At 37.6% G+C, this 19,187-nt stretch overlaps 2 protein-coding genes across 2 annotated transcripts; one reads left to right on the top strand and one right to left on the bottom strand.

Moving 5' to 3' along the window:
* Positions 1 to 5,475: 5,475 nt before the first annotated feature.
* Positions 5,476 to 12,933, top strand: LOC136772640 (zinc finger protein 37-like). The gene is made up of 2 exons (XM_066725743.1): positions 5,476 to 5,730; positions 6,859 to 12,933. Exon 2 carries the CDS (start codon positions 8,990 to 8,992, stop codon positions 11,153 to 11,155), a length of 2,166 nt encoding a protein of 721 aa, XP_066581840.1. The 5' UTR covers positions 5,476 to 5,730; positions 6,859 to 8,989; the 3' UTR covers positions 11,156 to 12,933.
* A 5-nt stretch (positions 12,934 to 12,938) lies between these two features.
* LOC136772639 (lysosomal alpha-glucosidase-like) lies at positions 12,939 to 18,206 on the bottom strand. The gene is made up of 19 exons (XM_066725742.1): positions 18,049 to 18,206; positions 17,658 to 17,974; positions 17,192 to 17,493; positions 16,807 to 17,118; positions 16,584 to 16,741; positions 16,347 to 16,521; positions 16,189 to 16,279; positions 15,937 to 16,105; positions 15,799 to 15,868; positions 15,622 to 15,726; positions 15,297 to 15,551; positions 15,019 to 15,221; positions 14,835 to 14,942; positions 14,588 to 14,765; positions 14,360 to 14,508; positions 14,198 to 14,282; positions 13,860 to 14,130; positions 13,599 to 13,792; positions 12,939 to 13,525 (listed from the first exon to the last, which is right to left on the bottom strand). The coding sequence occupies exons 3-19, from the start codon at positions 17,462 to 17,464 to the stop codon at positions 13,442 to 13,444; spliced, it is 2,880 nt and encodes a 959-aa protein (XP_066581839.1). The 5' UTR covers positions 17,465 to 17,493; positions 17,658 to 17,974; positions 18,049 to 18,206; the 3' UTR covers positions 12,939 to 13,441.
* Between the last annotated feature and the right edge of the window lie 981 nt (positions 18,207 to 19,187).

The following is a 19,187-nucleotide window of genomic DNA, read 5'->3' as shown; positions in this document are numbered from 1 at the left end:
GATACATGGATCGCTCTCTCAAAAATTTGTCCAATTGCACACGGGAAAAAATGGTTGACGTATATATATATACGATCTCTCAATTGTCATCCCTGCGGGCCGTGGGTCGCGATCGCGCGGCGTTGACAAATGATAAGCATCGCTATACGGTAATTAAGCCGATGTATCGCCCGATCGCGGCTCGAATTAATGCAGGCCAATAATTTATCGGCGAATCCTCAACGTCCATCCGGCATTCCGGAAAATCCCGGATTTCAACTGTTTCGTCCATGTAACGACCAAAAATCTCTCCCGATCACCATTTCACTTAAGCCAAATAAAACTACCATTATCATCATGGAATTTATACTTTTATATGACACATGCAATTTGTTGAAAATTTCAAATATCTTTAATTTCGGTGAATGTAAGTTCATCGGGTGATTCCGGCTACATATACTATTTACAATTAGATGTTTGCTTCTTGCCAAATGATTCCTTTTCCCTCGATTAATTAATACATTTGATCGATTAGTATCGTACATTCTAACTGTGCCTTTCAAAGAAAATAACACCGGATATTGAAAATCAGACGAACATCCTTCATTCTTTTTTTCGAAACCTTATCCGTCCATAGAGTATTGGTTAGATAAGTTTAATATCGGAGCTAGTTAATTAGTTTGTTTGATGGTCTAGAGAGGGGGGGGGGGGGGGGGAGTAGTGTTGCGAGAGAGAGATCGCACCAACCAATCGTCCAATTTCCTATTTAACAGCGCACACACACACGCGCGTTACCAGTGTGCGTCCTTCCAGCACTGGTCCAGCGTCCACGGCTTACATTCCCGATCGTAAATCAGGGAGAGCGAACTTAACCTCTTTGCGAAAAGGTGACGATTGAATAAATCCCGTAGCATATCAAGGGCCTGACATTGCTACCATTTGCACACTCGTAATAAATCTTGCATGGCGTTGGCGCGGCGCGCCGCATTTGTAGCGCGATAAAGCGCCACAGCCAACGAGAGTATCGCTTTATAAACGAGGTTAGAGGTAGGTCCTTCAGCCTTTTACTCGCGCTACGCCGCGCCGGGACCGCGAGGGAACGATAACTCGCTTTAATTTGACAGTTAATTAGCGCCAATAGCCAATCGATTCTTTCTTATTCTCCCATCTTTCCCTTCAACTCCCCCCCCCCCCCTCCCTCCCCTTCTCTAAAGGCATCAACGGTAAATTTATATTCAAGCAGTTCGAATACAACACTGCAATCTCCTTTTCTAATAATCATGCTATGCAACGTTATAAAAACGTATCGTTTATAAAATTTCGCTACGAACCAACATTGTTATTCGCTATATGCACACCTACACGTTGGCAGTCAGGTAGGAATGTGTAGCTATATATACACAAACAAAAAAAGTCCGGAAAAAGTGACAAAATTTATCGATAGTCAGCGCTGATATTGTGCACATGCATCACTACACATTCTTACCTGACTGCCAATGTGTAGGTGTGCGCGTAGCGAATAAGAACGTTGACTTGGAGAACCGTGTGCCGTCGAGTTTCGTCCGAAAATAGGCAAATTTTTAAGAAGTTTCTGCAATGGACGTACCGAGGATCTCCACTGAATATTGCAATTTCCAGCCACAAAAGTGAATAAATAAATTGACGCGGTTTTCTCCAAGGCGTGCGATTATCTTTATTCTCTCTATTTATCCAGCGAGTCGATCTACCGTCCTCCTCTCTCCTCCATCTCTCGTATATATGGTTATCTTTGTCTCTCGGCCGCTCGCTTCAAGTCGCAAATGTTGTATTTATCAGAAAAGCACCACCCTCTCCTCTCTTTGCTCAGCGACGAAGCAACGACGCGAGAGAGTTGCTTGAAAAAACATCGCGTCGACATTTATCGTTGTAATAACACGAGGTTAAAAATAATGTAAAAAAAGGAAGAGTCTGGCTAGTCGGGTCAAGAATGAGAATAAATGAGCAAGGATGGCTTAATTATCGGATGGCTAATCTTGGAGAGGGATTGTAAGAGAGATTAAGGTGGGGGGGGGGGGGGGGGCGATATAGAAACTAGGATGGAGTAGGTCAATTTGATTGGGCTTTTAATGATAGGAGGGGTGGGGGACATTTTCTCTCTCTCGCTTCTCTTTAATAAAGCTCATCGCTCGACGGATCGAAAGTCGCGGCAAGGTTAACCAATTTTGTTCGCCGTCAGTCACCATCGACTTCCTTCCGCTTTAGCGTGTCTCAGCAAAGATCATCAGCGTCGTTGAAAAATTTGTCCGATCGCTCGTCAATGTTATTCGAGTTATAGGGCTCCGGGAAATTCCGTGAATAATTAGTTGATTTTTGTTAGAAACGCAAAGGTCATTGGGAGAGGTTGAAAGATGTAATTTGGTAAACAAAAGAAGAAAGAAGAAAAATTCGTTCAAAATAATTTTTATCGATTCTTATATAAAATGCAATAAAACAAAACTGCTTTCGCGATGGAAACCAGCGAGGTGGAACAAAAAACTGAAAGGTTGTTACGAAATAGAAGGAGAGAGAGAGAGAGAGAGAAAGGATGACCATTGAATAATTTCACGTCGAGGAACGTTCTACATATTCAAACACGACACTCAGTCACGAACGTTTGAAATAAACGACGAGACGCAGGTTTACAGGCTGAGAGTTGTGCAACTTGTAAAAAAAAACGCCTTTTTTCACCTCCAATACGCGTCTAACACTGCCCAGCCTTATCCGCAGTGTTTATATACAAAGGGATTCGAAATAATGAGAAGAATTATAAGAGTGCTTTATAACAGTGTTTTATGGATGAATTTAAAATTTCTATCGATGCATAAGACTTTTGTTATTTTGTAATTCGGAGAAATGGTGCGCGGAGTCAGGAGAATCGGGAGCTGCCTCCTCGTGTTTTTCTTACACTTTTTTTTTTCTAGTAGTCAACTGTCATGTGCGTGCGTACGTAGACGCGCGAATTTCGAACCAGCTTGGATCGATCTTAATTTCCACGTCGACTGCAATTCGACCAGTCATTCGGCCTGCTAAACATCTAGAAACACCAATGTCGACGCTTTAATTTATTCCAGTCTCCGCACACGGAATAAATTAGAATTAAATAAACCGGAAACGCGCGCGATGCTGAATCGATTAAAAAAAAACTCGGAGCGAGCGCACAATAACTATTGCGCAAAAAAATAGGCTGATTTAACGGCACGAGCTCGATTATCGAAAATAACCATGCATCTTCCGCATCCGCGACAAACATTATAAGATTAATCGTTTTGCAGCGTTAGCGAGATACTCCAAAAAACCACTGTTTGTCGAGACTCTCAAGGTCGCGCGTTCTGGATGGAAGTGGAGATGTCAAGAGAAACGCATACACGCACACACGCGCGCACACACGCGCGCACACACAGACGCACAGCAGTGTTGTTACAAAAAGGAAAGAAAAAGAAAAGAAAATCTCACCCGTGAAGCTGGCAGCAGTAGTTTCCAGAAGAGAAAAACTGGAGCCGAGGAAAAACCCGGTAAGATAACTCGTAAAACTGGAGTTACGCAACAAGCAACTAGTGGCACACGCGACAAAGATTGAAAACAAAACGTCAGTTGTCGTGGTCGGCCTGAAATTGTCAGACTCCGAGAATGAAATGGAAGAAAAAGGTTCGAGAATGAAACGGTTGTTCGTTGAACCAGGATCTTTCGTCTACGGGATGCAAATGGGAATCGATGGATGATTCGAGAGGTCTCTTATTGTCCTATAAGTACGAGCGAAGAAAGTGACAGATACGAAAAAAATCGGCAAAACCCACTTTGCAGCCACACTCTTTCGCCACACAATCGACACTGACGACTGGCGTGAGTGGCGAGAGTGGCGAGAGTCGCGAGAGACGGCCGAGACGACCGAGACGGCCACACGGACCACCTGCCCTGCCGACCGCGTCCGAACGACCGCTCGGCCCTTTCCGTGCGACTTCGCTAGATTCTCGGATCCAACAAACATGGCCGATCGTAGCCACTAGTGCCATCTATAGATCCATCCACTTATCATGATCCATCCTCTGCAAAATTATCGTGACTCCTCACATTGTGATAAAAAAATCCACGGCCCCCTCCCCGCCCCCAGTACATCCAAATTATCCATAAAAGCCATGTAAACTTTTACAGGCTCTTTTCAAAATGAATCAATCTAAACCTCAGCTCATTGTGTGTTCGTTGTTAAATCCATTCGTTACAATATAACCATTCTAAATAAAAGACCCGTTAATGTTAAAGTTTGTCTTACTTTCCATAAAACTGAGTAAAATTATATTTATGAATATCTTTGGAACTCGGGACGAAATTATAGTAACGTATTCGATAGTTTTGAGGTTAGATATTTGTAGATATCTTTGTAGGATAAAAATTATAGTTGTGAAAAATACTAGAGTATGCGTAGATTGTAAAGTAACGGTACAGAACTGGCAGTACCATTTCTAAAGGCATAGCAGAAGCCTCTTAGCCTTCCTTACCCAAGCAATATCCGCGACGTTTCCATCCTAGTTGTATAATATTTCCTTAGCAACTTCCAATAATTTTCAATCCATGCAATAGACCTCTACTGTCGTATCTTCATAAATAAACGTCCATCTATTATTTCTTGTGATATCTATCTAAGACATTTTCAAATGATTTATTAGAATTCGTATTATAATTTGGTCATTTTTCTGAGCGTTGAAATCACCGAATGAATTCGTAACACGATTATAATTTGCATATACGGCACTGCGCGCTATACAAAATATACTAGCATTGAAATCCTTTACTGGTGCAAATTAAATAAAAGTCTGTTGTTTCCATCGCAGGAAATTGAATTGTAAAAAATTTGAAATTTAATGGACCATTTATTAAAGACACACACACACACACACACTACTAATAATGTACTGTTTTGTAACGTTAGAAATGCAACTACTGACCTACTTTATCGAAATCATTGCATCCATTTAAAGCCTGACGCATGAGAAGCTGCATCGTCAAAGCGTGAATGTTAAATGGCTTATATTTTCCATTGTATTCCATTCATAGATTTATAAATCGTAATATAGAATCATTTGTGCCGGTATTTTATCCATAAAGGTATCACTTTAACATATCGTTATTAAACCTTAACAATACAGAAATAGATTAAATTGCCACGCGTGATTATAAAAATGTAACAAGTATTCTCTAATAATATAACCGTTAATACGACAAGTTTGCAAGTTATTATAATAATTGTCTCCATCAAAAATAACCTCATTTATTTCAAAACAAAGATCTCGAGTATCGTATTTTAAAATAAAACTAAAAAATTAGCGTAGATGAAGATGAAATTTTATTTATAAAAGATTTGAATACATATATATGTTTGGTGAGGATACATGTATGCAGACAACGAGGAGAGAGAAAATCGATATTCGTTGGAAACTTGGAAATACTGGAAAGGATTTACAGAATTGGGCGGTAGGTCGCCATCTTGCGGTGAAACGGGGTACTCTGAAGCGTTATCATAGCTCCACCGCCGCCTCCACCCTTCTCACTCCCTCTCTCTCTCTCTCCCGGTCACGATATACTCCGTACATACTCACTACTATACTCATCGGCGATGGATCGAGCTGCGAGCTTAAAGCACATCGAAGATGGCGACGAGAGGGTAGGGCCTGCCAGACGCTCCCGAGGAAGCTGCTCTTTCATCCTCGACGATCTCATCCGTAATTTTCTTCCTACCTGGTAAGTCGGTCTCTAATTCCTCTCCCTGTCGAAAAACACCCTTTCTCCCCGTCTTTGCGCTCATCTAACCACAGATTTTGGCGGGAAATTTGCGTGTCCGGCGAAACGAACTCACCAAACTCGACAGTCATGTGTTCAGAGGCCGGGAAGTTCAATGCGCACAAACGGGTGACACACGACCCACACCACCAGAAACCAGAGCACACCGTTTTTGTACTTGACTCGTGCGCACGTGGGTGTGTGTGTGTGCGTAGATGTGTGCGAACGAGCAACAGTGAGAATACACCGAATACGAGCGCTTCGTTCCAACGCATACATACATACATCAATTCAGCTCCCGTTCGTGCGTCGTCTAAACGAACGTAAATTCGATGTGAAAGCCAATATTGTACGGGCTGGAGCGTGCGAGCGGTTTCCAATAATTTGGAATATCACTTTCCGTTTGAAACCTTCACCGCGTTTTTAAATTCAAGTCCAATCTTTTTCTAAGATATTTCAAATAATAAGCATTGTCTAAATTTTGCCTCGTTCCACTCGATTAAGCACAAAAATTTCCTTTTTACCTACTTTAAAATTACATACTGTCAGTTTTATTTGCAACTGCTTATGGTGTTATGTTTTTACCATTTAATTATATGTACGCAAAGTATAAGGAGCACTTTGCTCTTTTTCTCATTGCTCTTTCATAATAACAATCACTTTTTATTTGTGTCCCTACTGCGACAAAAATTAATCGACGGAAAGGAATATCGGGTCACGTGACGGAGACTCCTAATCACGCGATGCATATGCTTATAACGATCAATGCCTCTAAAATTATAGATTTTTATTCCTTCCCTTATCCATTCCAACAACAATGGAGCTCTCGAACCATCCATAACCAACTCTTGGCGCGTACGTCCCACTAATAATTCCCGTAAAAGCTTATACTTGCAAACAATCGTAAAGCGTAGATAGATAATGACAATAATTAACGTCTAACTGATCATTTATCACCTCAGGTCGATCTCTCGTTAAAATCACGGTACGTACCCACGGGAAGTGTGCGTACAGTACAAGTGGTGTAATCTGTGGTCGAATCTTTCTTGGGTAACAAATTAACCGCATTCGAACTGTCGTTTCTTCCAGATGGTGGTGGCGGGCCCTTCGCTTATTGCTAATCAAGAGAACCGTCTGCTAGAGGCTAAGCAAGCGCTATTAACAAAAACATCTGTCCAAAGGGATCGCTATAATTAATTCCTTTCTATTTCTACCTCTCCCCCCTCCATCCCTCCCTCTCTCTCTCTCTCTCTCTCTCTCTCTCTCTCTATCATGGTGCAGGAGGTATCAACATATACGTAATATAAGAACAATTAATAATCGATAAACGCGATCCCTTCATAATTCCCACGAATCGAGTGGTGTACGGTGACATGAATGGAGAACCGAAGAAAATTAAGCTGAAAGAGAAGTAAGGAAATCTTCGAGTCTAGTCAGGACGAACCAAAGTAAATCGCCTGGAGGCAAAGGTGAGATAAATGGATGAAACGGAGATAGGAGAGAGAAAGGGGGTGGGAGAGCGAAGCGTAAATAAAGAGGCCAGATAAGTGAGTTGAATCAGCGATTCCGGCGAGATTCGATTGCACCGATCATCCTTGAACCACCGTGATATCGTGCCAAAGCGAATCAAGAGCATTATAAAATGTCTGCATACCAAAGATAAGGATTAATTAAACAAGAGATTCTCGATACACGCTGATGTAACCAAGATAAAATGATAACGCTAGATTTCACCAAACCACCGCCCAATGTTAGATGGACGATCACGATCCACTTTTAAATCCCCCTGGATACGGATTGCTCATCGATTAGTCAGCATAGTTTTAAGGACCAAAGACTGTACACAGCTTCTGGAACGTTGGAGAGAAAATTGAAAGAAAGGAGAAAATATCTTTTGGCGCGCACTTTATCTTATCAAGCTGAGACAGAAGAGCTTAAAATTGAAAGGTGAAAAAGGCTTGTATCGGATCCGAATCGTTAGGCTGTAAGCCGTTCGAATCACCAACTGCGAGCAGTAACATCGATGCGCTTACATTTCTCGCCAGAGCTGCGGTCCGAGCGTACGTCGTGTCTCAGCTGCACCTTTCTTCGAACGACGAGGTCCACGGCTAGACTCTGAAGGAAACAATGCGCCAAGCCTGTGCTGGAGAAGTTGTAAAGCTGCAACGAGTACTGAAGGATCTCTTCTCGATAGGAGGTATAACGAAACGAAATTAGGGGTTTAATTGAATAAGGGTGATATCAGGGAAATAAGGAAGAAGCGAGCAAGGATCGATCGAAGATTGAGTGTAAGTGGATGTTGAGGAGGGCTGACGTTTTAGGCGAGAGGAGCAAAGTGGAGGGGAGTTGTACGTTGCATGGGGTTTGAAGAGAAGGGTGAGGAGACAGCAGGGGGTGGGTTGTAGGGTCGTTGGTGTGGAGTGGAAGGAGGGAGAGGGAGAGGGAGAGAGAGAGAGAGAGAGAGAACAGAAGCGATATCGACCAAGGATTGCGCTTGCGTGGAAAAAGGCGCGCAATCGCGTTCGAAGCAACTAAAACCGAACGCTGGCCTCTTGTACGGCCAGTCCGATCGTCGCGCCAACCTAGAGCGAGAATTCCTTGTCGTGTCGTTTCGTTTCCGGTTCGATCCTTCTCACCCTCGACGCGGTGATTCCAACGCCAGCACCAAACGCCTGTAACAACTTCCGGACACCCCTGTGAACGTTTCTTCGACGCTCTTTGCCCCATCGACGAATCAGCTCGAGTTATACCGGATGTACCAGCATAGCCTCGAGAGCTTCCGCGGAAAGGAGTGGGCCGACCTGATCCACCACCTACGCTTTCCCAACCTCGAAGCCTCACCCGTCCATTGGTACTACAATTGGAGCCACTGTACACTCGTGATAAGTGCAAAGTGGAATTGATTGGGTTGTGTCCACGCGTGACAAGGTCTTCGATAAAGTTCAAGGGGAACGTATCCAGATGGAAATGTTGTTCCTGGGTCGATGAGGTTGAGGTTGATGATATCCGGGGCCTCCGAGCCTTGAGTAGCTTGCGTTATAGGCAAGTGGGTGAGAAATTCGGGCCAGTGTAGGAAAAGTGGACGACATGTTTTGATACCCGGAGACGAGCGTCGAAGTCTCTCGAGGCTGCGAGGCTCAAAGAATAACCACCAATAGAGAATCACTCGGAGAATAGGACAGGAAGTTTTAATGTAGTAGGCGATAGCAAGGATCGCAATATGCAACAGACCGTGCCGAATAATCAAGTGTCGGGAACGGATCAGCAGGAGGAGGTTCAGCTGACGGAGCTGCTTCCGGTTCAGCCGTCCCGAATCAGAGAGAGCAATATTTTCCAAGATGTCGACGTGACGGATGCTCTCAAAGCTCTGAGAAGCTTCTCGGACGATCGCGCCGATGACGACAAGTTCGTTCTTACCTTTAACTTTGATGACAAAGTCGAAGAGACTCCGAAACAAATCGACAAAGACAAGCAGGAGGCGTCGAGTGGCCCGAAGAAGCGCCAGAAATTAAGAAAAACCAAGGACCACTCGAAAGCCCCCAGAAAGACCAGGCGTAATGGAAAGATTAAGAAGAATAAATCTTGCTTGTCGAACAAGAAAAGAGCAGAGATAATCCATCACAGGACAGTGACGAGAATAGGTTACGCGATAAAGCGCAATTTAACCACCGAGTATATAAACATGGGAAAAACCTTGAATCTGGAATTGGACAAGAACGATTGTTTCAAGGACGAGGTGTACGTCTTTCGTAGAGAACCCTTCGACCCAGCCGCGGTGCAGACCGAGACGGAAAAAACTGGCAGGATAAACAACAGCTCCCTGTTGAAGGAGATGCAAAACGGGGATGAGAATCCAAAGGACAAAAGCGATAATGACGAGGAATCGGATTCTTCGTCGAGGGACGATAGTTCGGAGAAAGGGACGGACCTACGGACGAAGATCGATACGATAATCCAAAGCTCGATACTGCTGCAGCAGGAAAACAATAACGTGGTTAGCGATAAAGGGAGGAGGAGGGAGGGGAGAGAGGAGGGGGAGGAGGATGAGGAGGAGGATGAAGAGGAAGACGCTCCTGGTTTGGCCCGTTTGACGGATGACTCGCGAGGAATGGACGAAAGTGGCAATTCCAAGGAAAATCAAAAGGAACAAGGGCCTAAGGATGCGTGCGAGAAAAAGTATTGTTGCATAGTGTGCGACGCGAGGTTCAAAGGTTCCGGTGGTTTGCGCAATCATTATAAAGTGATACACGGTGCGGGCCCCGTGTTCAAGTGCGACGATTGCGGCAAGGAGTTTCCACTGAAGGAACGCCTCAAGCTACACGTGCGTACCCACACTGGCTTCAAGCCCTACAAGTGCTCGGAATGCGACAAAAGCTTCGCGAGGGGTGGCCAACTGGCGCAACACCGTCGAACGCATAGTCAAATAAAACCCTACCGTTGTGCCTTATGCTCCGGGACGTTCACGTGCGCGGCCAACCTCGCTCTGCACGTGAAAAGGCACAATGGCCAAAAAGACCACAAATGCGAGATTTGTGGACGTGGATTCGTGCGTCGCGACGCTCTCAAGAAACATTTGGAGTGTCTGCACAGGGACGTAAAGTCCTTCCTTTGTGTAATCTGTAACAAAACCTTCAAAGGCCACTTGCCCCAACACATGAGGACCCATGCCAAAGATAGACCACATGGCTGCGCCACCTGTGGTCAGAGATTCGCCCAAAAGTCCCAGCTCACTGTCCATCAACGAACGCATTCTGGACTCAGACCCTTCAGGTGCCTCGTTTGTTGGCAAGCTTTCGCCCACTCCACCGCCCTGAAGCTTCACACGAGAAGACACACTGGCGAAAGACCATTCAAGTGTGCCGAGTGCAATGCTGGATTCACCCAACTGCCCCACTGGAAGAAACACATGAAGTGCATCCACGGCAGGAATGATCCTTATTGTTGCAAGAAATGCAACAACTTTTTCAGGATTAAAAGTGACTTGGAGAGTCACGAGAAGTCTTGTATCGTTGATGCCGAGCCTGATATCGATGATCCCAAAGCTGTAAATGAAATTGGCGACAAAGATAATTCTATAAACAAGTTTCGTGTCATGTCTGTGGAAAAAATGAGACTCCTGTTGGCAGTTCTTCTTAAAAGAATCAGCAAGCAGGAACGCCTGGACGAATTGGGATTCGGCAAGAGACTTATTGACGAGGTTCTTATCGACTCTCTGACCTCGGCTGGGAAGGACCCCGTCGTGAACGACGATTTAAACGAGCTCGAAGCATTAACGAAGAACCTTGAGATCTTCCTAGAGTGGACCGTACCCAAGGAACACTGGGAGAAATTCAAGAAGATGAAAAAATCAGCCGAAGATATTCTGGAAACCCTGACTGCCACGTAGATATCTCCTTAATCAATTTATTACCTATCATTAACAATTTACAGCGAAATTCTTCTGATTAACGTGCCTAAGGTCGATATATTAAGCAACGTACAGAGACTGGAACAAATCCAACTTTTTCCTCTAGTTAAATTTTCATTTTAGTAAAATTACGTTCCTTATAATTGTCCCATGAGAAGCAACTAACAGATTTCAAACAAGATACCTTTATCGACTGAATTTTTATTGATATTTCAAAGGTAATAGGTTGAACAACTTTTTTTAATCCATAGCTTTCATCTTATGTTTGTAATCAAAATTGACAAGTTTAAACAATCATAGATAGAATGTAAGACTAGTAGTAATCGTTTGTAGTAGAATTTTCATAATTTTCTCAGCCGATTGTGAGAATTCATGTGTGATATAAAACTATGATTCTACGGTGCCATATGTCATTGTAACTTGCCATATTCATTACCAGTGCAATCGAATGCAGAAATTCTTTAAATCCAATTTTATCAACTTTCTTTTGGAGAGCAACATGAAAATAAGTAAATAATATTGGAGGAAATAGGTAGAAAATCAATGTTCTCTCCATTATACAATTCAAGGAAGTGGTATATTTTAGATAACAGAAGAACAATGATAAGAGACTTGGCTTTCTAAGTCTTTTGCGTAACAAATTGTAGTCACTGTTAGACAACTACTTGCCATATTATATTCGTATATGTACACAAAAATAACTATTAAATATTTGCACCTATATTTACTTATTTATACCTAGCAGAACTTTATGCAGAATATCATTGCAAGTTTCAAATTTGCCATAATTTTTCTTTTTACTTTTATATAAGACAATAAGGGTGGAAATGTTTTTTATTGATAAGCAAATGATTTTTCGTTATGATTTTAATCGACTGTACAGATGTTTAACAATTTATAATTATTTGATATGGAATATTAATGTTCTTTTTCCTCTTACCAAAAGATGTTACAAGGCAGGGCATAATTTTAATAAACATAAGTAAATGTGAGCAGACAATAATGAAGAGGGGCTGCAAATTTAATATATTGATAAGAAAACAGAGAATTTTATATATACACGCATACATTAGTATTGTACGTTAATTATTAAGAATGATGAAAGATAGATTTGTTGAGTGAAACTTTCAAACTGCACGTTTTACTAATTTATAATTTGATGTTTCGTTATTCCAGAAGGTGCTAGCTTTTGTACAAATTGAAAATTATATATTTCTTTTTTGTTACATTTTTTGTATAATTTAGTTAATTGTTCGATTATCCAAAGATATTACCAAATGCCTTTTTCATAAGGTGGAAATAAAGTTGAGTCAGGAACGCTGCGCGCCGACTGGAAAAAAAAATGATCGCTTTGATTTACAAATTTATTCGTGAGATCAAAATCTACGCAAATCGAGGTCATAAAGTATCAAATGTAGATTAAGGCCGAAGGTGACAAAATTTACCATTCAAAAGAAACGTTTACTTTTCGATATCAAGATTCTTGCTTTTTCGTTCTTTTCTGTTGCGCTGCGCTATAGATAAAGTAACACACTAAGCATAAGTTTGTGAACCCCTAATACTTCTATCTAGTATTACCGACAAATTTGGATGTAAGTAGTTACGAGGGTTACCATTATTTCAGAGAAATATCGATTATTTATTTACTGATTTCCAATCTCTATTATGTAGAACCTAGTGAAAAAAATTAAAATGCTATTTATTGTTTTTCTTAGTGCCATACATGTTATGCTATTTAAATAAAGACAAAAATATAATTAAGTCTATTCATTATATTTCTTTATTACCTCTCAACTTTAGGAACAATATTTAATATTATAAATGTATAAAAAATATTAGTCTATATACAGGGTGTCCCACTTAATTCGCTCCAGACCTCGGATGTAGATATTTATTTATTATCACAGCTATAAAAATGCCCATTCGTTGCATAACATTTTTTTCTTATTTGAATAAAAAGTACTTTCAGAAAGTCATTACAAAAGAGATTAATATTTCTTATATTTACGAAGATGAATAAATTTTTAATGTTTACAATCTGGGACGATTTAAATGAAATATCCTATACATATATATGTATGTGTATATATATATATATATATATATATATGTATATATGAGCTTTATCTCACGCATATTATTCATTGCACCACTGTAATAAGTGATATTTAGAACTTATAATTTCTAATATATTCATAGGAAAAACTTATAACTTTTCGGATTTTAATACACACGCGAAAATATATACAGAATTTAATATAATGACTATTTTTTTTTATCACTTTCATATTGCCACTTCAAATAAAAATCTTTCTTTAAATTTAATATCAATCCTTCAACTTTCAAAATCTGAAAGAATTTTAATAGGTAAATAAAAATGTACAAATAAACAAGACTATACAAATATTTATAGTCTACTTACTGAGTTTTCATATTGAAATCCAATATCATTATCATTCAAAGAAACTCGTGATACTTTTCTTTTTATACCTAATATTTCAATGTTACCAAGTATAGCATCATCTTTGAATGTAGTTTTCTCTATATTTTTGCTTGTTAAAGTTTGATTTTTAGTAGTAAACTCAACCCAGATGTATTTCTTGTTTTCAATTGCATCTGCAAAATTAATAAATATCAAGAAACACTTTATTCTATTATTATAATCATATGCGGATTTACTTACCCAAACTGTCACCGTCATCCCAGTACATCTCACCATTTGCTTCCGAAAACTGATTTAATGCAACTATTAATTCAAAATCATTTTTTCTACTTTCCACAGTAGTAAGACCTGGCTTTTGAGCAGGAAGAATAAATCCACCACGAATTAACAGAGGAATGGTATCTAATGGAGCTTCAAAGGTAAAATTTTTACCAATCGAAAAGAACGAATTCCTTGTATAATAGTCGTACCATAATCCTCGTGGTATATAAGCTGAGACATCTAGTTTATCCTTTAATAAAGACAAAGGAATAATGAATAGTGTTACTGAAGCTATTAAACTAATCTTACAACTTTACCTCTTCTAAAACAGGAATAATCATAAACGAAGGACCCCATAAAAAGTGTGTGTCAACGTCGTACGTTTGTAAATCAAAAGGAAATCTATTAAAATAAAATTGTACTGATTAGTATAAATAACTAAAAAATGATTGCAATGAATAAAAATATATCGAACTTACTCAAAAAATAAAGGACGAGCTACTGTTTCTCCAAATTTATGAGCACGATAAAACAAGGTATATAAATAAGGTAATAAACGGTACCGAATATTTAAAGCTTTTTTTGAAGATAACACGACTAATTCTCCCATTGCCACCGGATCTTGTTCCTGTAAAAATAAATGTTAGCTATATATTAAATAATTGGTTTCTATTGAGTAATTTCAAATCAACCAATTAAAAACAAACAATTGTTGAATCTGAATTATGATTTCTCGAGAAAGGATAGAAAGCACCAAGCTGCATCCACCGATTGCAAAGTGAAACTGTGGTATTCCCATCAAATCCACAAATATCAGCACCGACCATTGGAATTTGAAAGAAGCTAAATGCCAAAACTTCAGGTATGCTCATTTTCAAATCGTGCCTAGAATGTGCATACATGAAACAATGAATATCCTCAAAATATTTCATTATTTGAGAATTTTAATCATACCAAGATGAATAAATGTCCCCTGTCCAATGGCCAGCATAAAATCCATGCCCTTCCCATGTTGATCTTGAAATAATGAATGGCCTCTTCTGCCTTATATGTGTTAGAGCACTAAAATATTATAATTATAAACATTTCTATGGAACATTATTAAATTTATATAACAATGATATAATTTGTTACATACTAATTTGTAGCAATGGCTTGGCTCATACCATACAGATTATGGAGATCATAATGTTTTCCTAAATTTAATTTAGCATTCATGCACAATGTTTTCAATGAAAGTAGATTGCCAACCACATTTGGCATATATGGAGGATAATCTAAGTTGTTCTGTGAGCATCCATTTTTATGGCCATTATAAAAATTAGATGGCTCATTCATATCCTAAGAAAATGAAAAATATTATACATACCACAGGATTAACATTAATCATAAATTTAAAAATGAAGTGATGCTTACAATCCAAGCACCATCAAATGCAAAGTTATCATGCATTTCTTTCATCATTCTACGATAGTACTCTGGTGTTTTAGGATTTGTAAAATCCGGCCAGACGGTTGAAATTAAATTCCATACTTTACCCACAAATGGATTACCAAATTCATCTGTCACAAATATCTTTTCTCGGATTCCTTCATCATATGGTAGATAGGTACTATTCTTTTCTCCATTTGAGATTCCTGCATCAATCAATGGAATGTAATGCATTCCTGCCTAAAAAAATATGCCTATCATTACAATAAGTTTCATTATTAAACTTCAAAGTATCTTCTGCATCCATTACACTATGAATATCTTCTATGAATTGTGGTAAGTCTTTGAATGTTTTTTTATTGTATGTAAAATCATTGTTTTTATCCATGTAGTCTAAATCATTCCATTGAGTATCCTAAAACAAAAAAAATATGAATTTCATGAAAGGACTACAAATACAAATACAAACACAATGTTTAATACTTACAAATGGTATTTGTGCATCTTTTGTCCTTTTCCACACTTCTTTCGTTTTCTCTAAACTTCCATATCCAAATCTTGATAAAACAAGTTTTTTTATCAAACATTAATTGATACTAAGCATATTACAGTAGTAATAAGTTACCTGCATAAATGAAAGCCAAGCGACCAGTAAGGAGGAAGAAAAGGTTTACCAACTATTTCTGAATATTGTTTTAAAACATCTGCTGGAGTTGGTCCCATGAAGAAGTAAATATCAAATATACCACCTATAGATCGAAAAGTTATGGCTGGTGATGGTTGCAGTATCACATCTGGTTACACATAAACCATTAAGAATAATTCATTATAATTACATAGTTATCACATATACATTATTTAGATAGAGCATACATACCCATTGCATTACTATTTAAAAATAAAACTCCATGACAATTTCCAGAATCTTCAATAATAAAATAAAATGGATGTGAGCCGTACAAATTTGCCTAAAAGAATGAAGTAATAAATTTTCAAGCAATAAAATAAGTGAATTAATATGAACTGAACCTATACATTTTCAGTTGGTGGTTGATCTTTATTAAATAAAGTAAAGGACTGCCAATGAGTATTTAATTTTAATTTTGTTCTGTGTTCACCAAGGCCATAAATATTGCTTGTAGGCAAAGTTGAGCTTATTTGCAGAAATTGATTAGCAAAAATGAAACCTCCAATTCCAATAGAGTTAAATCTAAATAAGAAATATAAATAAAAAATATAGGTTTAATAATTTTACTTAAATTTGATACTTACAAAGTCACATTAGTTGAAGTTCTACTGATGCTAAAACCAGGTAGAAAATAATCCACTTTAAAATTATACTGCTTCTGCTGCATTCTTTTTTTAGAGGGTTTAATCTTAGGTCTAATAGGCCAAGGTGGTTCATAACGTTTAATTTGTGGATCATAAATCTAAATAAAAATATCATTTTAATATCAATTGCATGAATTTACCTACATATTAATTGTTTACTTACTTTTACTCTCAATGTTGATTGGTCAATACCAAGAGCTTCCATCTTTACCAAAGGAATATCATTTTTATAAAACGAATGGCTCTTTTGTTTAAGAAACTGATAAATTTCATTTTCTTTCTCACTAACATTATAAACCTCATACATAGACCAGCCATTAGGATAATAACAATATGGAATATTTAAAGGAGTTTGATTATTTGATTTTTGCTTCTGTAGAGGCTTCCAACAACAACCTCTATCCTGACAACTTAATTCTGATGCTCCATTTTCAGGGTGACAATCAAATTTTAATACATCAGAAATCACATTGCACTGAAAATAATGATTTCATTAATATATACTTCTAAGGTTTAGCATAAATAATAAAAGCAGATAGTAACATTACCTTTACTTCTGTTTGCCTTATTTCTAATTCCTCATTAAACTTTTTTAATAGTTGAGTACTCGTATTAACAATTTCAGAATAGGATTTGCTTAGATCATTTTCATAATCTGATCTTAAACATTCATAAAATGTAATGAATAAAAGTAGAGTACCAATGAAAAACAGTGCATAATAATAATCAATTTTTAAATATTCCTGTAATGCTAGCTGTTGCTCTTTTTGCTTAAATAATTTCTGGGATAGTTCTTTGTTTCTTTTATCTTTTAAATGCATCTTAATTCTTTTTTGTAATAAACAGTCAACTGAAAATCACATAACCACATAATTGAACTTTTCAAGTTTTTATACCAATTAAAAAACTTTAACTTACTATAAAAGTTATAATAATAAATAAATTTACTAATATTTTGTTTTCTGTACATCTAAACATAAATATGTAAAATTCTATAATTATCATGTTACTTACCACATTTTTATAACCTTAATATAATATATCCCAACCATTAAATTTAAGACCACCAAATGTGTTGATTAATTTTCTCATTAATTTTTAAATTTATAATATTACATAAAAATACGTAAAAGAATAGTAATCAAATTCAGTTTCTTTCTGTCACGATTGACGCAGATCTAAATTAACATTCATTTGCTTAGCACTGCCTGACGCCTGTTGTTCGTTCCATTCCCTCTCAAAGCCTTATCAGTTAAAATGAGTAATATAATATTTCTCATTGATAATTTATTATGAATACCCTTTTGTCTACTCCAGACTGATAATAATTACTTTAAAAGAAGAGAAAATTAACTGGTATAATTTTAAAAAATTATTTAAGCTCGAAAATATTTCTGTTTTATACCGGGGAATTATATTCATTTAAATTATAGTTTACAATCATAAGCTATGTATTATATTTATACATAAAAATAGCCGATATCGATCACAACTGTCTCAATCCCTCAGCAATAACATTATCAATATTATCATACATATGCAAAAACATGCAATTTGCATTAATCGATTGGAAAAGACTTTACATTTGTTTAATGAAAATAGTTTGAAATAAACTGTATTCCACACCATCTTGCGAATAAATTTGTAAGCACAGTTTTTTTAAAATGCATGGTATTCTTGCCTAGATGGTATACATATAAGTAATCCATGGTAACCCATATCATTTAGCTTTTGGACAATTATCATACGTATTTTATTTATAACTTCGTATATTAATTGGTTATTTGAAGAGGTGTCAGTAGTATGTGTATACGTGATCGAACAAAATCAACTTAAGCGCCCTGTGTCCATGCTCTGTTTGCGTAAAATTATAGAATTTAATTAATCAAAGTGTTCTAGTAAATTATGAGATGTATAAAAACCATATGAATATTTGTCCAATCAAAACCATTTTAGCTTAAGAGATTGTAAATTAAATAAGTTAACTTATACCAATTTTTCGCATTTTGATTTATAACTTTTTAAATAAAATTTTTAGATATTTTTTTGAGTAATATAAAAAATAAAAAACATATTTTTCAGTCAACAGAAGTCGAGATATAATTATTTACCCTTCTTTCATCCCACCGTCGTTCATATTAATGAAAAAAAGTAGTCAAAAGCAAATTTTACTTATATATCCCCCCTAAGCTCATACCCTAAGACTTCAAATTTTGCGAAATTTATTTTCTTAAGTAGACCGTCGTTAAACAAAAAATAAAGAAACCTAAACTTAAGTATTTTTATACATATATATTTGAGCATTTTAACCTTAATTTGACTGGAGTAGCCTACAACTAGAAATCAAAATGAGCGGCAACATACACATTAATAAGAAGGTCTGCGTTGATGGCATTTATTTGCGTGTTTGCCGTGTATGTAATGCCCTTTACTCGTGTTTTGGCTGGTGTCGTCTGCTGTACTGCAGCAGCTACCTGCTACACTACCTTTTCAGGTACAGTATTCGCAGTAGGAAGTGACATAAAAAGTTATAAAAACATTGAA

Source organism: Prorops nasuta, unplaced genomic scaffold (genome assembly GCF_024137725.1).
Source record: "Prorops nasuta isolate Cenicafe-Biocafe unplaced genomic scaffold, Cenicafe_Pnas_1.2 PNAS00004, whole genome shotgun sequence".
NCBI classification, from domain to species: Eukaryota; Metazoa; Arthropoda; class Insecta; order Hymenoptera; family Bethylidae; genus Prorops; species Prorops nasuta.
This window is presented reverse-complemented; position numbering and strand designations above follow the sequence as displayed.